Raw genomic sequence first — 24,779 nt, 5'->3', positions numbered from 1 at the left:
AAGAGGTTCACACCAGAAAAAAGGTTAACCAAAAGCAGTTCTGTAACATGGATGATAGCTTGTCTGAGCGGCTCTTCACCTTGATCAAGGTGCTGTGCTGATTCACAGCATGAGCTCAGCTCACCCCGAGTGCCCTGCTCCACACAGGTGAATTTGGGACTGCAGATGCAGAAGGGAAAAAGTCATCCGTCATTTGCACCCATCTAAATACAATGACACTGGTCACATTTTGGTCATTAAGCAGCAGTGAATTTTCCTGTGACAAACAACCAGTCTTTCAACTATGGTATGAAATTAGGATTGGGTTTCTTTTACTCTTGGAGGGAGATCACAAGCAGTTACATATGCTTGCACAGGCACTGTGTCAGTGGGTCTCTCCTGGACCTCCTACATACACAGCCCAGCGGCTTTCATCAGCTGATTACTTCTGGGCTGCTACACACATACACACAGCACAGGTAAACACCCACCTCTGGACCCTAATCCTGCAAAGATCACAGCAGCATTTATCAGAGGGTGGCTGCTAGAACTCCCACACACAGAGAGGAATTTAATTTGTGTATCACAGAAGCACATTAACCCTGCTCTAGCCTCCCACAGCCCTGTGCACACGTATCACACAGGATACAGGTCTTACATGGGTCTTTGCAAATATTAACACTTTTGAAAGAAGTTATTCCTCATTTGCCCTTGCTGGAGAGGCAGCATATTGGGTGGGCATAGGGGAAAATTCACTTTACAATTGTGCAAAACAAGAAAAAGATTTTTACACTTTGGGAAACAAATCACCTTTTAGATGCTTTTCTACTCTCCACACCCCCAAAGACATCCAAGATGACTTGATTTTCTAAAAATACAGACAAAACAGGCACAGTTAAAGCCCCTCTAGAGAAGGCCAGCTTTGCTAGTGACAAACACAAGTGCAAAGCCTGTGCAGAGAAGAGCTGCATGTGGCAGGGCCGTTTGCAGAAGGGGGGCTCTGTTTTGGAAACACAACTGCTGGTGCAATCAATATGCAGCTAAGAGGGGACACCGTGACTAGAGCCTGTGGTCCCATTGCTAATGCCCACGTGTTGGGAGCATGTGTAAGTCCTCCCCACCTCAGTCTGTGGGGACACTTAGGGCTGCGTGTGTCTGATTTACGGAAACACGTCTCCTCCCTCCCCTTTTCTGTCACTTCCCATTTTGGGGGTCTTTCCAGTGAAGACATCAGTGGCCAGGAGGGTCCCCTCCTTCTGTACAGCCCCAGCTCAGCAAGGCCCTAAGGCAGGGGGGCACAGCAGTGAGTGCTGGCCCAGAGAGAGCAGGGCTCAGCATGCATTGAGATCTTCTTACCTACACAGAGGCAGATCACCAGCTTTTTCCACTGGAAGAAGGCAAAGAAGAGTCTCCCTGCTATAGATTTGGCATTCATGCTGTCTCCATGCACATCCTGCAAAACAGTGGAGACAACACCAGACAAAAACAGGGCTGATAAACCTTCGCCTGGCACTTTGCAGAGACAGGAAGGCTGAGTGCCTGTCCCGCAAGCCTAGACTTCCCAATGCCATGCCTCCATCCCTACAGCACTGGTCCCCCGCCATGCTCTATCTGCTGACCCACAAGACCCCTGTGCATGGAGGAGAGGAGAGCAGCTGCTTTGGGTTCAAACCCTTCTCTCACTGTTTTGCTGGGTGCTCCGGCCAGTGAAGGCAGTAGATAAGCACTCAAACTCCCTGCCAGCATAGGCAGGTCCCACCCATAACCCGAGCCCCAGAAGCAGGTTCTGAACCAGAAACAGTGACCAGGACCTATGGTCACAGCTAGTATATCCAGTAAACACTGGAGGCACCTAACTGCTTTCCCAGGGACGCTTCCTTCTCACAACCCCACAGTTTGTTCCTCCAACAAGGGAAAAGAGAGCCTGCAAAGTGCTGCTTTGACTGCCAAGCAATAAAGTCCTGTGATCAATCCTCGTAAGCCATGGAGCTTGTGTGTTTAGGTGTCTGAGTTTGACTGACAGCCTTAATTATATAGGTACAGCATCACAGCTCAAAGAGACAATTGCTGGTTCAGGCTGGTGAAAAACAGGAGTAATATGCTCTTCTCTTAGAGGGATGGTGCAGAAAGTGAGAGCTCAGCTTACCCATCTGATGGTGATCATCTAATTATCCTCAATGAGCTAGATACAAATCCCAGCTTAGCAGAGGGAAGCACACTGTGATGCTCTCAGTCCATCCTCTTCCCCCCATACTCTGGCCTGGAAAAAGACATTTGCAAGGCTGGTTAATCCATCCAAGCAGATCTTTCTGCTCACTGCCACCCAGATGGAGCACCGGTGCCCTCTGAAACCCAGGGCTGGCAGCTGCTGCTCCCTCTGGCCATGCTAAGGAGCTCCAGTGATCCACCAGCTGTGGGCAGCAGCTGCAGTGCATCAGGGCTGGCCTTAAATGGGAAGCCCTGGTAGCCTGGTGTGCTTTGGGAGGGCAGAGTGGTTTTTTGGGTGGGCTTGCTTACTAACTCAGAAGGCAGTTGGGGGAGTTTCCCAGAAAGATCTCAAGACAGGGGTGTAGAGAGAGTTAGCTCATCTTTTCTGACTGGAGACCTACTGTGGGCATGGGAGTGGGTGGACTTCACAGGCTGCCTCCTTTGCTTAAAAATACAAGGAAAGAGTTCTCTTACCATTTTTCCTGCAGGCAAGCCTTGCAGACTCACGCTGCACTCTCACTTACAAATGGGGCCTCCCTTTCTCCTACTCTGTCAAACTTTGCAGTCAAAACTAGATGTAATGCTTTCAGTCCCTAACTAGACTTAGGGAGAAAATGTTCAGGTCTGAGCAGCAATTTTGTACTTGCAACTTCTCATCCCTCTCATCTGTCTTAGGAGTTAATATCAGCTTTGCCCATTTAGGAGTTTCTTGCTGTTTGCTGCTGCTGTGCTTTCCCTAGGGGCAAGCTAAAGCCAAGGGAGGGAGACCAGGTACAAGGAGTCCCATAATCAAATACAGCAACCACAGGGGATTAATTTAACATTTTGCTTCTAAGTGAAGGAAAGAGGCAGGGCCAAGGTAGGTAGAAGATCCTGTTTCCTTCTTATTCTTAAGACATGATAATCTGCAACCAAGCTATTCCACCTGTCCTGCATGCAGACTGGAGCAGGAGCCATAGGAGGTGGAGGACAAGCAGTTTGAGAAAAGGTCTCTTGTTGCTTGACAGAAATACAACTGGATTTCTTCACGCGGCCGAGGCTTTCACCAACACCTCCCTCCTGGCATTGAGCAAAGTAGTCCCCAAAAGCCTGCACGCATGAATGCAAAATGCATCCTGGCTGCCAAAGGGCTTCATTTGCCCATTTTGACTTCTCTTAAGCCTTTTAGGATTCTTTCTACAGAGGCTTTTTCTTTTTCTGTGTGTTTGGTTTTTTTTTCTCCCTTCCATTTTAATTAAAGTATTTTTCTCCACAGCAGGAAATGTAAACTATGCAGCAGGCAACCTTGATACATATTTTAAAAGAGGAAAAATTATTTAGCAAAGCTATTATCTTCAGATATGCACAGAAGCAATCACTAGCCCTGTTCCTAGAAGCCAGAAAAATCAAACAGAGGGAAAAGAGGGGTGCTATTCCTTAAAAAACTAGGAAAAAAGTGATAAACAAGTTTTTAATTCTGTGCCTAGAAATGAAGGGTCAGATTTTTGGCAAAGAAAAAAACATTCCTCTTAGCAAAATGCAGAAGCTTTTCCCTAAGAAACTCCAAGAGCTGAGGAGTAGCTGAACTCCTTTGAAAACCTGCTGCTCAGTATTCTCACTGAAGAAGGGCTGGCTGCTAAGAGCTAGTGAAAACCTTGTTTTGTCTAAGTTTAATTGGGAGCTGAGTGCTGCTGAAGATGTGGTCTGGGTTGTGTGTGCTAACTATATCCTGGGTTTGGAAATCGGCCCTTAGCACCTGTGCCGTACGCGGTTCTTGGCCGCATAGGCAATCTGAAGGGGAAGTGGCCAATTTACTACTCTCTGCCTTAGCTTCTCCACTTCCAAAATGGAGATGATCACAGTTCAGGCTACAAACCTAAAGTCATTGTCATAGAGCAGCTATGATCAGTCCCTGCAGCAGACCAAGAATAACACAAAAATGCCTAAAGAGATGAGGTGCTCTCCATTCTTCAGAAAGCAATTGATTAGCTGAGCTATACTGTGATTTTTGTCCATCAGATTGCAAACTTGAAAAAAAAAATGGCCTAGAAAATGAGAGTACATTCTTGCTGATTCTCTTTCCCTCTTCCCACACTACTCCCAGTCTCTGCCTCCCCTGCTCCAGAAAAAAAAAATAAATTAAAAACCAACTTCTCTAAATATTTTTTTCTCTCACATCAGCCCAGCAGGAGAGGCAGAAATCAAATTATAACCACTGAAATAACCATCAGCACTTAGTGCCAGGAGGGTGGGTGGAGACACTGGAACATTTTGCTTTAGGTTTCAAAAAAAATAATAATCTATCTTTATTAAAATAAACAAGTGCAAAAGAAGAAACAGAAAGAAAATCAATCAGCTGCATTTACAACAGGGCGATATCAAGCAAAGAGTGCTTCATCCAGAGAGACAGACAAGAGCTGCAGGAATCAGAGCCCCTCTGTCCTCCACTCTTGGAAGAGGGGGGTTTTTTTTCCCCTTCCTCTCCTGATTCTGTGCTTTCTCTCCTGGATATATGTCTTTTTGCTTATGGAAAACTCTTAGAGAGAACTTACTCCTATGGGAACAACAGGAGGAGGAAAAGCAGAGCCATCCACCTTGTGTCCATCAGATCATTCAAGACAACCTCTATGAAGAGGATCACACTGTTTCTACAGGATCTGGCAACAATTTGGGAAGAACTTGCTGGGTTTATGCCTCTTCAATTCTTTGTAGATGAGAACAGATAAATACCAGGATTGTCACATCCAGATCTTTTTACAGAGTTTCTCTCCTGCACGGATTATTTCAGGAAAAAGCATGTGCTATATGGAAATGCTGTGCAGCCTTTCTGTTCGTCTCTACGGCTCTCCCTGGTTTTTGGCTAGAGGATCGGTAACTTCAGGAACCAGCAAACCAACAAACTTGCTCACTCTTTTCCAAAACCCAGCTGCCAGCCAGCAGGATATTATCATGCAAGACCTGCACCAGGGCTTGATTCTGACCGGTGTGTATTTGAAGACCATCTCTCTGCCTGCGTGAGCTCAGGAGGTGAAGCCAGATGAGGTGGCAGCAACTGGGTCTGAGCGAGCCCAGGGCACGGGCAGCTTTCCTCAGTGCACCCAGGCAGATGCATTTGGGGCACATTGGCTTACAAGTGCTACTGTCCAAATTAACCCTAGGCCTACCTGTATTGCTGCCTGGCTAAGCAGAGCTGGTCTCTTTGGGGAAGGTTTATTTGAGTCTATGCAGAGAGGGGAATGGTCTCAGGCGCACCAAGACCAGGGGCACCACCACGTACAGCTGCGAGGAACCACTGCACAAAGCATCCACCGTGCATTTTTGGCAGATACCAGCTCACAAACACAGGCTCAGGCCCATGGTGCAGCACTATATGTACTTGTGTCTCCTCTGGTCCCAAGCAGATGGGGTGATCCCGCAGGAGCAGCCAGCAGCTCGGACTCAAGGCTTTGCCCTAGTTGGGGACAGCAGAGCACTGGGCATCGCCGTTCCCCAAACCTCCCTCCGCACCTTGTCCCTGGAAAGCCAGCGCACCTGCAGCAGCTTCGCTTCCATGGAGGGGTTAAAAAGCCAGTTGAGTTGCAGAGGAGGCTGAGGCGGTTTTGCGCTCCTGCAGTGCCATCATGTGCTTTAGGTGTGCACTGCAGAAACACTCCTGGCTGACAAAACTCGCGGGGGCCAAGGAGGCAGAGGAACGAGCCAGCAAAACCTCTGTGTCCCCGGGTGTCCCTGGAAGTGGCATGTCCCAGCTCCTGGCACCAACCACCCAGGAGTGGGAAGTCCTGCGGCCACCACCGCCACATGCACACCGAGAGGTGGTCGCAGGGTAACCTGTGCCATGATGCTCTCTGGGGGACAAAATGTTTCAGTAGTCTTGACATTCTTCAGTAGAGGACTGAAATCAGCCCCATATACTACAGGGCTGTTGAAGGCTACGGAGACCTCAGAGGGGAACAGCAAAAGATCCCCCAGCAAAGGAGCCATGGAGTGGAAAACGGGGATTTTGCCCTGCATTTCACCTGGAAAATTCCCCATCCTGGAGATTTCCCAGCAGGCCCTTCTTACTGCTTAATAAACCCTGCTCCAGCCATGGCAGGTCCTCAGCTCCTGTCAGCAGGCGCTGTGCCATGTTGTTAAGTGAATCCATGGGAGAGAACGCTCATTAACGACACCAGCAAACGGCATCACGATGCCTTGACAGCACCTATGGTGACAGCTGTAAAGTGCCCCGATCAGTGACGGCAGCAGTGACTGGCAAGCGCAGCATGGTCTCCTGCCATCTCGGGGGACCTGGGAAGGGGACGTCCAGCAGCAGAGCTGGGGACAGAGGCACCCTGCAGCGTGCACAGCATGAGGAGGGCAGGACACATGGCCGGCAGCACTCGGGGCCACGGGTGTCATTGCATTCCCTTTGCTTGCTGCTGTCTGGCTCCCTGGTGGGAAAAGGCACCTTGAGATGCTGCAGCCATCTCACAGGAGCCAGACCTGTTTGCATCTCCCCTGCGGTCAGCGTGGGTCCTGCCCCTCCACAGGGCTATCGCTGTCATTGCACGGTCTGTTGCCTTTTCCTGTTCCCCTAGTCCCCTCCAAGGCACAACTCCAAATGAAACCCTCCTTCAGTCCTCATGTTTTCTCCCATTGCGCTGATGCCAGTTTTCCAGCCCAAAGCTTTGGCAATTCATCCTGCCCTTTGCAGCTCCGGCCGTTCTTCCCACTGAGCCTCACACAAGCAGCAAGATATGCAGGCAAGCCCTGGAGCCTAACCAAGCCCTAGGCTATTCTGCAAGGAAAAAATGAGCTATTGCATGGGGAAAATGAATGATTGCAAGGGGAAAATGAGCTAATGCAAGAAAACCCCAACCATTGGGGCAGAAGCCCTGCAGGGCAGGTAGAACAGGATGGATCCACATGCACTGTCAGGCTTAGGGAGAAATGATGGCTTTCACAGCCCTGGGGTATGCGCATGCTTTCCCACATCTCCCCGGCTTGTGGTCCAGCCTGACAGAAGCAGAGGGGAAGATGTGCACGTCACAAGGCCCCAGTTTCCCCTTCAGTGCCCCCTGTTCTGGAGCTGGAGCCCAAAGCCCTCACAGCTCTCCCTGATGTCCTGGGGCAGACTGTCCCAGGGAACACTAAGCCCCTGGGAGGACAGACCACGAGGAAACGGCTGGAGAGCAATGAGAGCAAAAGCCTTTCAGGGCTTGTTCTGCTTGTGCCTCCGAAGGAGGCTGCTGCCGGGTCCAGCCCTGCACGCTCGGGGCCAGAAAGCAGCCGCTGCGAGCAGCAGCGCTGCGGGGACAGACACAGTGGCAGCACGGGGCACTCCTGGCTTCATGGCCCTTGTTTCTGGCTTTTGCGCTCACCAAGGAAATATAAATAAATAAAGTAAAAAATTTTGAAAAGCACCAGAGGGGAGGAAAGCGTAGCCGTCTGACAGCAGCGGGCACGCTGCTGGCTAGCTGCACCAGGGCTCCAGGTTGTGAAACCAACCGCTGAGAGAGCCACGGCCTGAAATAGCTTTTCTGGCGTGGAAAGGAGGAAAATAAATAAGGCCTGGTGTTAGGTGAGGGCAGGCAGGAGCACGGGGGCTGCTCGCAGCGTGCAGGGGCTCCTCCTCAGGCCCCTGCTTTTTTCCTCCTGCCCTGCCAACCCCGGGCAGCCATGCGGAAGGGGACCCCTGCCAAAATGGAAGCCTGCCCCGTCCCCCCACACCGCGGAGGCCCCCCCTGTGCTTCCAGCGGGGCTCTGCGGTTCCCCGCCTTCACCCTCCCCGCAGCAAGCGGCCCCTGGGCCCGGTCCCAGCGAAGGGTTCGCATTTGAGTCCCTCAGCCTGCAGCAGCTTTAACGCTTTGGGGCTGGAAGGGGGCCTTGTCCTTCCTCGCCACCAGCTCGCGTCCAGGTGGCCTTAGTCATGGCGGCCTTTGTGTCCCCACAGCAACAGCCCCCCCCCCCCGGCCTGTCACAGCTGTGAGGCACCAGCAGCCCCCACAAGCCTGGCAGCCATTTTTAGCCCCATGCCATGCAAGCCAGTCGCCATTCCCCTGCCCTCATCAGGCACTGCAGACCCCAGGGAAGCACAACCACACAGCGAGGACAAGCCAGGGCCACCGCCATGGTTTGAATCCCAGCCCTGTCCCAGCTGCCAGCCATCCTAACCCCGAACCGGCGGTGCCTAACTCCGCCATGGGCCCCCCACACAATCTCTGGGCTGGGGGATGAAATCCCTGGAGCTGGTGGAACTGGCCCACAGAGACAGATGGCTGGGGGGGTGTGTTTTTCTGAGAAGCTGCTTTTTCAGACTGTGTACCTGCCACAACCTCAGCGAGGCGTTCCCTGGAAAGGGGAAGGTAGAGGAGTGAATCACCGCCCCACCACAACGCCCGGTGGAGAAGCAGAGGGGTGAGGTGGGATGGCAGGGGACCGTGTTCCTGTGGAGAAACGCAGCCAAAAACTTTCCTCTGGCAAAGCTTTTTTCACAGAAATTTTGACTTTTTAATCCAGCTAACAAGGAACCAAACTATTTAGGCTGCAAGTGTTATAATTAGCTTTGGCAATGCTCCCACCTCAGCACCCAAGATATTCCTGGTTCCCTCTCACAGTACAGCTCTCTAGCTGGACTACCTTCACTGCGATAGGTGGCTTTGGCTGGCCAAGTTCAATTATTACTTTTTAATGAAAAAAAAAGATATTTGGGAGAAAGTAGGTTCTTTGCAATCAAATAATAAAATAAAGGATCTGCCCCAACCAGATTCTGACAAAAATTTCTACTCAGAGGAAATTTATGCCAGCATAAATGGATGAAAAATGTTATTAGAGTGGAATCACAATATTTTATATTCATTTTATAGCAGTCTAAATGACAGCGAAAACATAAGCAAAATTAGGGGCATTCATACATTTTTATTTCTTTCCTCTTTGCGTTTCCTTACCTTTCCTAGCCTGCTTCATATGGAGGAAAGTTTCCAGCCAGGCGTGCCTGGCAAGGAGTCAAGGGCAGGGGGACGCCCTCAGACCAGTATCCAGGGCTGATTTTGGGTAACAAGACAGAAGGAAAAGCAGGATCTATTTAACCTCATGCTCTTTGTTAAAGCTTTATAGAAGAGCGCTGTGGTAGAGACGACTCTACTGTCCATACCACAGACACCCTTAACGTGCCTTCTACCACCGCAAGCCAAAAACTTCCTACAGCCAACTATTCTCTCAGTCCCTTCTCTACTTAAGCATATGTTTAATTTGAAATCACGTTGACAACGGTAGGATGCAAGCGGTTTTGCTTAGATGCTCTCCTGATGTGGGTGTCTAGCTACCGATAAGCCCTATCCCTTTTCCTTCCCCCACTTTGAGTCACACTTCCCAATTTTTTTGCTGGCAGTGGTGTCTATTTTAATAGATGTGAAAGAGATGCCTCTTCAGACTTGCTGTGCTGCAATCAGCTACCACCTAGCCAGGAGCTGCTGGAATGCTACTTTCGAATTACCTCTTGCATACCCAGAAAACTTGCAGCCAGTGGCACAGTGGCAAGAGGCTGGTTTTGAGGTTCTCCCCATGCCTGGAAAGGCAGCAGGCAGCTCCACGTCTGCTCAGCATCCACTACTCCCACAAAGGCCAAGCCTGTTGCAGTGTTTTGGCCCAGAGGCGGAGAAAAAATAGCTTTGATTTGAGATAAGCAGGATGTTTTCCACTCAGAACTTCCAAAGAGATATTAGACAGGATCAATGGAGCAAACTTCTCTTTAAACACCATCTGCAGAAGACAGAGATCCAGAGTTAACAGGGAAATGAGCTGTCTGACACGAAAGTACTGTCCTTTGATTTCATCTTATCCCTGTGCCAAAGCAACCAGCCCTTAGGAGCACAATGTGGTTTGGTGTGTTTGGAAACATTCTTCTGTGGTGCAGAGACTTTGCACAGGAGCTGGGGGAAACCCTGTTTTGCCTTAGAGCAGACCCACAGCAGCGGGGAGGGGGGGAGGTCTGAAGCGGCAGTTCACCATCATGTACCAGCTCCCAGCAGTGATGGGCATTGCTCCTAATTGCACCGACCCCTCTTGAAAGTAGGTTAAGCCCTTCCTGTACAAGTGGGAGCTTTTGTTTCGCATGTTTACACAGGATGTCTGCAGGAGGGCTAAAACAAATCACCAGAGCAGACAGCTTGAGGGCTCTGCCAGATATCTCCTGGTAAATTGAGCTAAGATGCTGCATGACCCTCACTATCTGCTGGACACTGCCATCCCACCACAACCGGCCGATACCGCCATGGATGTCTGCTGGAGCCCTCACTCCCCACACGCTGCCAGGAGAGGCAGAGGAGGAAGCACGAAGGCACCACATGCGAGCTGCCAGCCACCCACTTACGTCTGCCAAACTTCCCAGCACGCTCCCCCAGCCCAGATGAATAGTGTAGGTTTGGTCACGCCACTGAGGAGCGTCACCGCTTCAAATCATGAGACTGACTTAAAAATAATAAATGGTGATAAGTGAAAAATGCTCACTTCCTCTTCATTTCCCTAGTGTTTAGGAGGGTTTCGCAAGCCTTTAGAAATCCAGGTCTTTCTGTGATGGCTAAAAGTTTGGTTTTGCTTTAGTGAAACCTTATGACTCTTGTAATTAAAAGGTCCCAAGAACAGGACTTAGAAGTTAATGAAACAAAAAAACCCCAAATATAAATGTATTTACAATAAAGCCCACCAGAACAGGCTACAGTAAAAAGAAACACTTTGGTCAGGCAGTTTGGTTGCCTGTGTATTTACAGGATTTACTGAGCTGCAAGAGGAATGGATACAAATTGACATGGGGACAGGGACATGTTTTTTAAGTTCTATAAGTAATTCATATAGCTTCAGCAAAGCGTCTTGCTTTCTGTGCCTTCCCCTTTCCACTGCAGCTGCATCAGTTGAATCGGTGAATGCCACCAGCATCACCTTATGAATTTGCAAACAGACGATAATACAGGTAAGGACACTGGCTCCCCTCCAAGCTCACTACTGCAGGTACCAGCGGCAGAAGGTATCCATGGGCACATGCAAGCTGATGCACCCTATAAAATCAGAATGTCCACTGCAGACTTACCAATTCTGGTCTCCATTAGCCCAGCCATCTCTATGCTGCTCCCTGTTTTGTGAGCCAAACATGTCCAAGGGATGGGAGGTGAAGAGAGAATGATTTTTCACTGTCTTTTTAATGCAAGAAGTGGGAACATCGAGTTAAATTAGTAGGTGATATGCTGAAAACAAAATAAGATATACAGCTTCACACAGGAGAACTATGGGACTATTTGAGTGAAGATTTTGCGGATGCTCAAACTTTGCATAACTTTAAAAAATGACTAGGCAAGCTCATGGAAGAAAATTCCAGTCGGAGCTAGAAACTACAAAGATCTCCCTGGGCTGCAGATTGCTGGAGGCTGCTAGAGAAATTAGCACTATATGACTGACATATTCCTATACATTTCCCAAAGCACACATTGTTGGTCACTGCTGGAGACAGAATACTTGGCTGGATGAGCTTGTGCTCTGACCTAGCCTGGTCTTTCTTTTTCCTTATTTGTACCAGTGTATCAGCACTTGAGGGAGGCAAGATCTGTGCCACTGAGAAGCTGTTTTCCTGTTTTCTGAAAAAAATCCTCCTCTGAAGGCTGAGTCTCATCAGGAATCAGTGTTTGGTCCCTAGGATGGCAAGTCAAGGGTCCAATGACCGTCTGAGCAGGAACATCCCCAAAAGAGCTAACAGGGCTTTATTAATAGACAGCACTGTCAGGTAGCTTGGATAGAAAAACACATTCCTGCTATCGGCTCCAAAGGCTCAGCCTGGCAAAGAGTGTGACTGCAGATTGTGAGTGTCTGTTTCCTTTTCTTTGTTTCCTTGTTGTCTTTTTTAAACAATCTGCCAATTCATCATTAAGAAATTAAATATTTTATAGCTGCTGTGATGCTGATGACAGGTGCCAGATTGATTGGTTCTGGCAGAGGAAATTTGCTGCTCATTTCTTCTCTTTGCAGCAATGAGTTGTGTGCACAGGGGTAGAAAGAGGGAAGAGCTGAAGTCTCCAAGCTGTCCAGATCTGACCCAATAAAGAGTTTAAAAATAGGTACAATCTGGAAACATTTTGGTGCCAACAACAACAACAACAAAAAAAGCCCAGCTAGAGTGGCTGCATTTGCTAGTCCTTTACACAGCGGGTGGAAGGGGAGAGTCTTTGGCACGGCTAGCAGAGATGTCAAGGTTGCCCTGACTTACAGGACCCCCAGGACAGTGCTGTTTCAAACCAGCCACAGTGCTCCAAAAGGAATAATCATGTAATTAAGCCACTAGCCTTAGAGCCAGAGACCATGATCTCTGTTCTGGCCTCTGCCACTGACTTGCCATACAGCCCTGAGTAACTCACTTCATCTCTCTCTCTCCTGAGGAAGTTAATACACCTCTCTCTGTGAGCCTGGCCTATTTCAGACAGTTTCTGACTAGGAAGGAGCTTATCTGTACAGCACCTGGCACATCAGGTGTGTGGTCCCAGCAGACCTCCCCTTTCCACGTGCAACCTGTCTGCTCTCCCCTTAGCCCCATCCTGAATGGACCCCATCTTGTGTCGTGGGAGAAAGGGGATTTGGGAAGTCGGCACTCATCTTTGATCGCCTCTGCCTCCCCCTTCTCCACTGCCTTTCCCATAGGCCAAGTTCCCCTGGGGCAACCTGGTTTATGCAGCACTTGGCTGAGGAGACAGACGAGACACGTTCCCAGAGATGACACTAACAAGATTTACTACGTGACTAAGGCTTGCAATCGGTGGTGATAACTAGAGAATTACCCTGATAAATATTTGATATGATTTGGAGAGTAATAATAGATTTTTCTTGCCCACAATTTCCATCAGGAAGAAGCAAGGGGAAAGAGCTGCTGAAAAGGGGAATGTAATTGTGGCATCCGTCTTTCTGGCTGAGGTTACCTGTCCTTTGCAATAGATCAGTGGGGAATAGGGCAGGGGAGATGTGGAGGGGCAGAAGGTGACAGGGCATCCCTCAGCCCCACCGCATTCAAGATCTGCTGGCAGGTCTGCGGCTCTGGGAGGATTGAGTGTGTGACTCTGTGTGTGTGAGACAAGCCAAACTGAAAGATGGAGGGGGAAAAGGAAAGGGACGCCAGAGAAAGAAAATAGGATGGAAAAATCCAGGGCAGCAATGGAAAAAGGGCTGAGCTGGTGATGGGGAGGGAAAGCTGGGATGCAAAGGGAGCTTTCTCCGTGCTGTTGGATGTGAAATGATATGAAGGCTGGCTGCTGCTGCAAAGGCAGGGCATCCTTTTGTAAACCATCTCAGGGTGCATGTCCATGGGCAGGTGTAGGCAGTCTGCCAGCCTTGCACCAGCCACTGCCAGGCCAGAGGATGGATTTGTGCCTGTGTTAATTGGCCCTCGTCTCAGGCTGCAGGGAAACCTCATCAACCTGTAAGCTGCACCTTTTCTTTAATGAGAGCACCCCAACACCACCAAATCCCAACAGGATCTCAACTCATCAAAGCCAAGATATTTTGTTAACATGTAGCTCAGAGCAGCAAATATCTCTGTTGGAGAAGGTCAGAGCAGCCAGCGACAGGCAACATGGCCTTGAAGAGCGTGAAAACAAACCTTCCCCTTCTCCCACTGGCATAAGACGGTCTCAGAGACCCTACAGTTTTTGCTGTCGTTTGGTATCACGGGCAGCAGGACCACAGTGCTGTCCCAGTATCACAGGTCTTCCAGCATTCCCTCAGCAAAGGCCAGTAACTGGCACGTAAGGGTTCAGTTTCCATCTTGCTGCATCCACCGCAAAACTGTGTTTAAGACCGCAGGTAAGTTTTCATTTCTGAAACATCACATTTCCTCACACTGTCATTCACACAACAGGACAACCCTGCCAGGATTTTCCAGCTAAGGATCTGGGATACCCAACACAGTGGTCCAGTACAGAGAGCCCCCTTTCCTGGCTCTGCCACCAACCCGCTGTGACACAGAAAGCAAGTCACTTCATCCCTCCAGGCCTTCGTTTTCTTTCCAGTGCTTCCTCTGCCTGATGTAGCTGTCCCCTTTGGAGCAGAGGTTTGAAAGTGCTTAGCACAGTGGCGCCTGGATCTTCGGTTTCCAACAGGATATAAATCGATGTGTCCTGATTTCCAGAGAAGCTGTCACTGGTGGAAGCAGCAGAAGCTATCTGCCTCTGAAACAGCGGGCCTCCTTTCACTTTGGTGCCCAATTGGAGGCCTCTGACAGTAAGTGTTCACCTCATTCTTTATTCCTGCCCTTATTTTGCACTCAGGCTGCATTCAGTGGCATCAGCTAAAGGAGATTTTAACATAATGCAGGGAAAGCAAGTGAGAACAAAGATCACAGCAAGGAAAGTGGTACTTTGGCATGTTCACATAACAACTACTCCGTCAGGTGGAACATGACAGTTATTGTAGGAATCTCTTCATAAACCCTAATACACACTCATTTATATACTCTTAAGATTCCCTTTTTGCTCCGTGTCATTCATCTAAAGAAGTGTCAGATGGAGAAAGGCAATAATCCACAGAGACACCAATTCATTTTATCCACATACTCAGGGATAGTTATTAATAGTGGAGCTGCTGGTTAATTGCACGTGTCCTGTTACAGGAGATCAATCACATATAGAAGAGCTTGAAAACAACTTAGTGTCATTTTACAGAGAACTGTTTAGTCAGGGCTACACTCGTGTCCTTGCTGGACTCGTACAACCTTTTGTGAGGGTTAAGATTTGCTGTGGTTGAACTGTCCTAGAAACATTGCTTCCTTCCCTGAGCTTACAGCTAACTGTGGTCTGTCTGCACAAGCCGGTGTCATACTTTTGGGTTGCAGGGTAGAAACAATCTGAGGGTCCAGCGCTTGCAACACTGATATGCACAGCCTTGATGTCTTCCATATTAAAAATAACAGGAAGAAAAAGCCAAAGGCAAGAGGCTGTGGACAACATGGTTGTCTCTTCTCCAAGCCAGCAGCGGGAGGAGGAAAGGGAATGTGCAGCACATAACAAACAAAACTAACCATTCTGCTATTGATAAATCACCTATCTTTTATTTAGGATCACATAAAGTTCCTAGGCAGGGATAGGGATCTTGTTGCATGAGATGCTGCACACACATACAAATAAGATTTCAGGCTCTTCTAAATTTTTCTTTAATATATATAAGTAATAATAACTCCACAATGAAATCAGATGTGAAAAATTGGACAAGAGGAGCCCTATCAAAGGCAAACTCCATTTCCACCTCTCATCTGTGTTGCCAGATCCCAGTCCAGTTTCCATCACTTCCAGCTCCCAACAATCTTCATGGGCTCTTGCAATGAACAACAACAACTTCCATCATCACATCATAAAGGTTAATATCCCCTTCAAGCAATCACCTTCATAAGAATGACAAGTTTAATATTAAGGGACAGGTCCTAGACAATAAAGCTACAGCTTACACTACTAGGCTGAAGACAGATTCAGACAAACAAGGTTCTGTGTCCAATGATGGATTCATTCAAATCCGGAGAGCTGGAGTTGAAATAAAAATTCGATAAAGCATTCTTGATTTTTTTTCCTTTTCTGCCCATTAAGTTGTCGCCAGATGCCTTAATTAGATATTGTTATTAACAAGAATGTAACACACAAATTAAACCTACTCCGTGCTTCACTTCATTTGGCCAGTAAGGTGATTTTACCCAATTGTGTTCTCTAGAGGGCATGGGATCTGCTTTATCTATTCTCCTCACCTCTGAAATAGCTCCAGATCTGGGCCCCAATTCTGCCGTGCATTTGAGCATAAGCCTTGCTCTGAATCTGCAGGATGGTAAGATTGGTGTTTCACTGAGTTCAAGCAGTTAGCAAAGACTTTTATGTCTCACCCTGAAACTAAGACATCCAAAAATCACATGGAAAATGTGGCTGCTAGGATCCTGGACTAAATAATTTTCTTCTTTTTTCTGAGCCATACACCTGCAACCTCTTTTCACAATACTGATACAAGGGGGAGGTAATTCTTATCCTGACACAGTGAGATGTATACAGGCTCTGAAATGCAAATATAATTTAGCTTTTGTCTTCATTTCATGGAAATACATTAGCAAAGGATCTTTTTGAGAGGGGCAGCACTGTGCATCACCTGCAAGTTCAGTTCTGACCTCTCTTCATACTCCTTAGTGGTGGTCCCATGCATGGCACTTAACAGCAGGCAGGCAGCTAAAGCCTATCCCCTCTGCTTTACAGCCTTGTGCCCGGGTTGGCTTGTGCGCAGGGTGGATAATAAGACTGGATGGCCCAGGTGGAGAAGTCAGACATGCCTCCATTTCCAACCCCCTCCTGCATGGGGGTAAGATTCTCTAAGCACCAGAGAAAGGAAAGGCTGACCTTTGGAGCACGATGAGAAAATGAGTCGAGTGGTCTCGCAGTGTGCGGAGGAACTAGAGAAGCACCGTGCAAATAGGAGGGGGGTGACTGAATGCTGGTTCAAGCACTACAGCACCACAGAAGTCACTGGCTGTAAACCAGTTCAGAGCAGCTGAGGAGCTGGCCATAAATGTGTATGTGTTTTGGAGACTTGTATGTTCTGCCACTAAAACAGACTCCTAGAAAGACTGCCAGCTGCCCTCCTGCCCTGGCCTTTCTCCACAGAGCCACTCCATCTGTCCACGCTTTGAAAAGGTCATGGTGCCACAGCCCCAAAGTGCTGGGCATTGACCTTTTCTGGAAGGAACAAATACTGACACTCGGAGGTTTGCCATCAACCTGCCAACACGGTGATCCCGCAGGAAGGGGAGGAGGGCTTCCTATCTGGTAGCTCAACACAGACAGGGAGATAAAGCCTGACACTCTACATATGTATCTGAAAGAGGATTCGGGCCTTAGCAGAGCTGTCTTCCCCATACAGACCTGCTCAAGAGAGAGAGCTCCTGAGCTGCCAGGGCAAGGAGAGGGGCAGGGGTGGGAGTGGGTGACACAGAAGCCAGCGGGCACACACCTGCATGCTGGGCTGAGACAGCTCTGATGCAGTAGGGGTAGGATGCTCCTGTCATTCAGACACAGGGATCAGATAACCCAAATCTCATGTCATGTTGAACAAAGCACCAAATGCTAAAAACTCCTGAATACTTTCTAAGGCTGTAAACCTTGATTTTGGACCACTTTCACTCCCTGTGCCTCAGTTTCCTGCTCTGACAAATACAGATAATGGCATTTTTTAGGGGGTATGGCAAGGCTGGATCCAGGAGAGCATGTGAGTCACTCTGCGGACACAGAAGCATCACCAGCTGGGACAACTGGCCAGGCATAAGCACATAGCATAGGAGCAAAGGTGCCACTTGCTGCCCTAACTGCCTGTCCCCATCCCCTCTGAAGCTAAACCATCACCCCCTAAGCCAAATCCTGCCCACCAGCCTCTCTCCTGTGCAGTTTATGAAAAGAACTTGGGTTAAAAGAGTGGGCAGCTGCAGACAGGGAAAATAACAGTGACAATTATGATTTAGTAGTGTTCCCAACATACAAGGGAGAATGTACATCAAAAGAACAAGCTGCCCCTGCATGTATGTTAAAGAGATGGGGCAGACAGACAGGCAGAGCCCACGACCATGACATGATGCAGTCCTCCACCCCCTTGCATACAGGAAGATTAGCATTTTTTAAGAGGCAAGAAGTCACTGACAATCCCTAATCCACAGCTCCTGCTTCTTCCTTCCTCAGGGCCCAGCAGTTCCCCAGTGTCTGGCACCTGCTAATGTAATCATCACAGCAGGGGAAAAAACTTTGTAAAAATTTCCTTAAACAGCTTTCTGCCTACCATAACACCATCTATATGTTATTACAACATGTGTCCTGCTAGTCCAAAGCTAAGAAGAAAACCTGCAGGCTCACCAAAGCTTTTGCCTCTCTCCCTCCCAGCCCCTTCCAGGGACATATCACCTTGATTGCTCAGATTTGACTGTTTCCCAATCTTCTTTCATCTCACATTGACCTCCCAGCATGGCAGGCAGCAATAATCAAAGCTGTGACACGTGTGATAGCCCTGTGCCAGACAAGGCATTAACAGTTCTTTTAGATTTGAGCCTAGTTCATACCCACCCAGTAAATAGCCTTCCCAGCGAGCTCCTCAAATCCATAGTTGGTTCATCAGAAAGCACTTGTCCCAGTTTCACAAAAGGCCTGAAAATGAGGCAAATATAAAGCAAAAGAAAAAAAGCATATGCTGGTTAAAATTACTCTAATGCAGGAGAAACAGGAAATGGGAAAACATGCACTGCACAAATTGTATCAGCACGCCTGATTCCAAATGCCAGCTTACCTCTTTAGGCATCTTTAGACAGCAAAATGTAGAGGTCATTGTCTTATATGTTGATGTAAGTTAGGAAGAAAGTGACAAGAAATGCTAACCCAGAGCAGTAAAAATGCAATAGCATAGGATAGCAAGCAGATCACCAGGACCCCGGACAGATAGCTTGCATTCTTACACTATCCTAACTCTTCTGCTGACCTGTTTTCCCTGTTTTTGTTACCTGTTCTGGCTCCATTAGACTTGAGATTTTCCTACGTGTGCTGCAATCATCACTTCAGTTTCCCACGCAGATGTACTGACTCTCTGGCAGGAGCCTGAAGGGATTGTCAGGAGCATCAGGAATGAGAAAGCTGTCCAGAATACTAGGAAAGACTCAAGGGAGGAGTGCCCTGCCTGGGAGCACATGAACATCAGGGACCTCCTGGGTTAGCAAGGCCAGTCCTTGTCATTGCAGGTGTAAAAGAAAAAGCTCAGACCTCAAAACCTTCTCTTTTGTCCTTGTATCTTCCACCAGCAGGCAGGGAACCTTTTCTCCCAACTCTGGTCTGACTGCATTTGTGCCATGGTTGCTTCAGGAGCTGTATCCCATCAGCTTATGGAGCCATTTTACCTCTCTGGAACTTCTCCCATGTCAAACTGCATTTTACCAAATTAAACATGCTGTTCCTGACTCTTCTGATCTCTTCTTTGCAATCTGTTTTCCATCTACTGTATCATCATCCAGCCTTCCTCTCCATTCATGCAAGGTTAAGCTTATCCATCTTGACCTTAAGAAGCCAGACACACAGTCAATGACACCATTTTTTGTCTGTATTTGCTGAAATATCCTTCCTGATACATCCAGGAATAGCATTTGCCTGTCTGTGCCTGACACCTCAGTCAGTCTGCAGTCACTTAGACCACAGTCCTTGACCATTTGCAGCTCATCATCTCCTATATTATATCTGAGGCTATCACAAATCCTCAGATTTGTGACCTGTCATCTCAAACTTCTTGTTTTCCATCTCATTTAAATTATTCTTACTCTCAAGGTCACTTAGTTCTTTCAGACTTGTACTCACATTCTCCTCTGCATTGCCAAAATTTCCAGTTCTGTGTCACTGGGCGATTTTAGCCTCAGGACTCTGCTTTTGCTGCCAAGATCATCCACAAGAAGAAAAGATCAGTTCCAAAACTGTTCGGTGAGAAACTCTTTTGGTAAATTCCCTCCAGAGAGTTGCACCTCACCTTACAGTTTACTAATCCTCCTTTCCTCCAGCTTTGCTAATAATTTCCCACATGGCACCTATCAGATACCTTACTGAAGTCTAGATAAAGGAGATGAGCAGCATTTCCTTTGTCTAGAAAATCAGGTATCTTATCAAAACAAAGCTATCATGTTCAGCTGACACAATCTACATTTCGTAAACCCATGTTGCATCTTATCTCATTTCCCCTTTATCTCTGGGTATTTAATTGTTCTTTCCTTCAAAATTCACTTTGAAATCTGAAGTCAAGGTTAGACTAAGAGGCTTGTAGTTAACTGGATAACTCTTTCTCCACACCTTACTATTTCTGCTGTTTTGTGCTCATATGGCATGACCCCTACAAGATATTATTAATCACCTTTTCTGCTGGACCTAACACTTCAATGTGCCAATTTTTTCTGACCTACAGCTCCATGGAGCTCTGTTCACTCAGGTGCAGTCCAGTGTTAAAGCCTGGTTGGGGGTACATTACAGGAGAAAGGAGTTGCCTAGGTAAACCCAGGGTGGTGGTGGTGGGAAGTGACAGGCAAAGACACAGGTCTGTGGGAGAAGTATTTTGGGACTTGGGCTCTGCTGAGATTCATCATAAAAGTGAATAAAAAGGAGGCTGGCTCTACTGCTCATGCAAACAGGGAGCATAGGGTATTAACAAGGTGTGACCGGGCTGTTTTGTTTGTGAGCAGCTTTAAAAATGTTAGACTTATTAGCGACTGTTGTCAAAGTGCTGCTTGCAAAGTTCCCCACCATCGCAAGTGATTGCCAGACCTTTAATGTTAATTGGACAGATTGTCTCTGGTTTTGAAGAGAAAGCTGTGATTAATGAAACAACTGTTAACGAGGCTAGAGAAAAGCAGACCCTTCACCTTCCTTCTTTTGAGAGGAGGTAAACAACTGGCTTTGGCTTTGGCTGCCCTTAAGAAGTAGCTGATTGAGGGCCTTCCTTAAGAGCAAGGCCAAAACCAAGCTGCAGAGATGAATTCAAGGAACTGAGAGGCATGAAGGTGCTTCATGCCTCCAGGTGGAGGAAAGACATCCACAGCCTCTTCTGTAGTTTAATTCCTGGCCAAATCTTCCTAGGTTTATCTGAGATTCAGAACTGACTAGAAAACACAGTCCTGGACCTTAGGTATCTTTGGCCCCACACAGGGTCTCCACGGTCTTTTGCGCTCTGTGACTTTGCACTGGCTGGTCTAACATGGGCACAGTTTGCTCTCCTAATTCAGAAGTGGCTTTTATGCTTATACTGGCTGCTAGGTTCCATATTTATACTCACACAATTGGCCAGAGGAATACGTATAGTTCCTCCTTGGATGTAAAAGCTGAAGGGGATGAGTGCTTTACTTAGTCTTTCTTTATCATTGGCTTTCCCTATCCATGGACCTTGATGTCTGCCTACCAACCCTCTGGTGCTACCCTGAATTTCAGACCTGCTTCCTACTGATTTCTGAAGATGCCCATCACAGAACATAGAGTTTAAAACAGACAGGACCTTCGCCCTCTCTTATACACCCTTCCCTCCCATCTAGGAATGCAGTCCCTTAACACACATAGGCTAAAATATTTCCTATTGCTTTCAGACGGAAAGCATATGATTGTGCACAGGAGTATCCAGGCCTCCTTCGACTTTCGTTTCCAACCTACCTTCTGCTGAAGGAGAAGGTTGGAGCATTTAGTGCCTGAGCCCTACCAGAGTCTTCCGGCTTCCCCAGTGAATTCACTGGGGCATCTCTATGGAGCCATCCAGCCCCATTACCAGCACTTAGGTCTTAATCCTCTTCTCCCTGTAGTCAGCAGCAAAACTCCAGGCTGACTTCAAGGAGACAAAGATCAGGCCTCAGATGTCTGCCTTGAGCAGTGAACTAAGAGTTCTCCCCCCTCTCTCATGATGTGCTCGCACTCTGAGGTCTCCGGTCATTACTCTCCTTGCTGCCTCATTACCAGAATGTGCCATTAAAGTTTCGCTCACTTGAAAATGATCTCTTATTATCTCTCCATGGAAATTGCCCCGGCAACAAGCTTCCTTCAATATCTATCAAGCCAAAGAAAGCCATTAGAGAAATTACAGTGAGCTGCATGGATGCTCACGCCCCTTCCCTGGCAGGTAGGCTCCCCTGGCACACTGCGCCATGTCCACACGCTGCTCTGGCTCCATCATGAGGCCAGTGGAAGAGCAGCCAAGTGTCTCTGTCAAGGTCCCTGTGAGGATGGGGTGGAGACCTAGAGCCCAAGCGAAACGTGGTACCATTTGGGGCAAGCCTGCTCCCCACAGAAAAGGTGATGTGCTGGGAGCTTGGTCCTCTGAGCCCAGCACCACAAGTGCTAAGAAGCTAAAGAAGAGAGGAATGGCCCAGACTATCTGTACAAAGATGGGTAAAGGTTCCCAAATAATCCTTTCTGGTTGCTTTCATTTTGGAGTGTCTCCCATGAAATGCCTGGAGAGTCTGCTCTCTTCATTCTGGATGTCCATAGTGCTGTTTGTCTGGCTTCACTGCACCAGGCTGCCTTTCCAGTCCATGGACGCAAGAGGCATGTCAAGGGCATGATTCATTTCACCTGCTTTAGACATCAGCACAGGATGAATTGCACCCCAGAGGTTTCTGTTTCTCTCCCCTGTCTACAACAGAAGACGAAATAGCTCACTGCTGTAGGTATCATCTGTGTTGCCAGATGAAGCAAATTCTCAGTGTGTTATTTCCAAAGGTGCCAAAGCATATGGATTAGGGAATTTGAAAAAATCAGTACCACCAAGTGATTACCTGGTTTGAAAATCTAGCCCAAACCTGTGCAGAGGGAGGACTTTGTCTTGTGATATCTGGGTGTTTGACAGGGGAAGTATCAGGCTTCATCAGACTACCTGAGACTGTATTTGATATCTAAAATGTTACGAAGTCGTCTGAATTCACATGGGGTGGCAGCAGACGAGGTCACAGGTCCTTCTTTATTCTGTACTCCCTCCCATGACTCCAAGTCACAGTGAAGGCACATGGTTATTATTTTTATTTCTATTTCTCTCCCTCAGCACAATAACAGCACTGGCTTGTCTGCCACCTTTGACAACAGCGTAAGTATAAAACACTCAAGGCATTTTCAGGGAAACAAACTAGAAAAAAACTGTGGGAGCAAGGGCCCTGCTCTGCCCTTTCTAAACTCTACAGGTTGCATTTCCGCACTTAGGAAAAAGTCTGATTTGCTCCTTGCAGCCCTGAAAATGGTGAAAGGAAAAAGAATAGGGCCATGTCTTCATTGCCAGTCGGAGGTCTGTCTTCTGTAGGATTTTTATACTAGGAGCTGCATTATAGTATCTCCTTGCCAAACACTGGATAGCATTAAGTGTCAATGTGCCTTCACTACCAGGGTTACATCTTGCCTTTAGCTAAGACATACTAGAAGGGAGGATGGCAAGAGGTTATCTTCCAGGCTAGTGGCAGGAGCACTGAGTTTGTGTGATCATTATGCTAGAAGCGTAGACTCATCCCCAGGGTGTTGCACGTTGGATATCTGCTTTCCTCTAGTTGGTATTGTAGTTCCTTCCCACAGCCCTCTGCTGCATGCATATTCTCCTACCTCTCTGCATGTCTCTCTATCATGAAGGCTTGTGCCTCCCCTGAAATGACTAGAGCTTCCTTGTCCCTTTTGCTACTACCTTTTGCAAATACAGGCCACTGGGCTACGCATTAAGCAAGGGCTGACATATATTTGTGGGAGCAACCGGCTCCAGGGAGATCTTCTGTATCCTGCCTGCTGTTTTTCTGGATCTTATCCTGACTCTATTGTCATCCGTGTCGGACACTCACTCTGGTACCCACAGCCTCCCCCGAACTCGAGTAGCTGCTCTGCTCGGTGATGGACCCCAGCATTCAACCCAGGTCCCCAAGGGCTGTAATTATGCCACTAAAAAATAGCTCAAATACCATGACCCCACCTTATTCCATTTGTACAGCTCCCCTTGCCAAACTGCCTGGGCAAAGTGGCTTAGCCCAGGAGGGGAGGGGACAGTGAGAAAGAGAGGCAGAAAAAGGGAGATCAAAAGAGAAACAGGAAATTAATAAAGTCAAAGTGATCCGGATACTGAAAAGCAAATGGGAGATATGGGCAAAGAGAAGCAAACCATGGGCACGTGTCATGTTCTTGGTCACATCTGTTAGGGGACAGCAGGTTTCTTGATAGAGCTTCTCAGAGCTTGCCCGCTGTGTAGGTCTCCAGGGAGCCTAATTTTTGGTGCTGGAGCTGACTGTACTGAAGTGGAAGGTGTATGCAGGCGGAGTGTCGGGAAAACATGTTTGCATTTACCCTCACAGAAGGCTTGCAGCCCCAACAAATCTCATCCTGGTGGTTTCCCTTGTCAGTGCCACTGAGATGAGTTCATAGAAAAAAAAAAGGCTAATCTCATGCAAGAAGAAGGGACAGGTTTTGCTAAGCACAAACCAGAAGGAGGGTCTCTGGAGGCTCAAGCAGTATTTATGGGACTTGGTTTGGACTTCACAGCCTGCTCAGCTACAGGAAAGGGATGTGGCCTGAGATTTTTGTTAGCTTACTTGGTCATAAAACAGCCAATTAAGTCTGAAACTCCCATGAGAGGATTTCATTTATTTCAGCTGGACCCCATATGTGCTCTCTTTCTCCAGCTGGCCAGCAGCCAGGTCTGCTAGAGCAGCCTTGGTGTTTCCTGTACCTGGAGAGGCTTGTAAGCACTCAGTGGGTTTCCACTTACGCTCTATAATGGAACTGGAAGTGAGGACTCCTGGGTTCCTTTCCTGCCTCTATCTCCGCCTTGAGGTATGACTTCAAATAAATCATTTCCCTTCCCCGTGCTTGCCATCTGTGAAACGTCGCTAATGATACTCTCCTACCTTTTAAGATTTCTCTGAGATTCTCTATAATTGCAGAGTAGTATTATTGTAGCAGTCATTCTGGGGTTTCCCAGTTCGAAAATTATTTTCTGAGATCTGATTATTTTGAAGGCTGGTGTTTGCTGATCTGAGGCAGAGCAGTGGCCAGAGGGTCAAGAGACAGGATATGAGAGGTCTGGGAGCAGCAAAGACTAGAGCATCCAAGGAAGGGTATGATGAACAA

At 47.8% G+C, this 24,779-nt stretch overlaps 1 protein-coding gene across 1 annotated transcript in view; it reads right to left on the bottom strand.

The window, feature by feature from the left end:
• The window catches only part of LOC142044019 (CMP-N-acetylneuraminate-beta-galactosamide-alpha-2,3-sialyltransferase 4-like), an 87,304-nt gene that overhangs the window by 8,591 nt on the left and 53,934 nt on the right, over nucleotides 1-24,779 (bottom strand). The window contains 2 exon segments of the mRNA XM_075055966.1: nucleotides 790-847; nucleotides 1,336-1,432. Of these exon segments, the coding sequence (XP_074912067.1) occupies nucleotides 790-847; nucleotides 1,336-1,432 (155 nt within the window).

This window comes from Buteo buteo, chromosome 23 (genome assembly GCF_964188355.1).
Source record: "Buteo buteo chromosome 23, bButBut1.hap1.1, whole genome shotgun sequence".
NCBI classification, from domain to species: Eukaryota; Metazoa; Chordata; class Aves; order Accipitriformes; family Accipitridae; genus Buteo; species Buteo buteo.
This window is presented reverse-complemented; position numbering and strand designations above follow the sequence as displayed.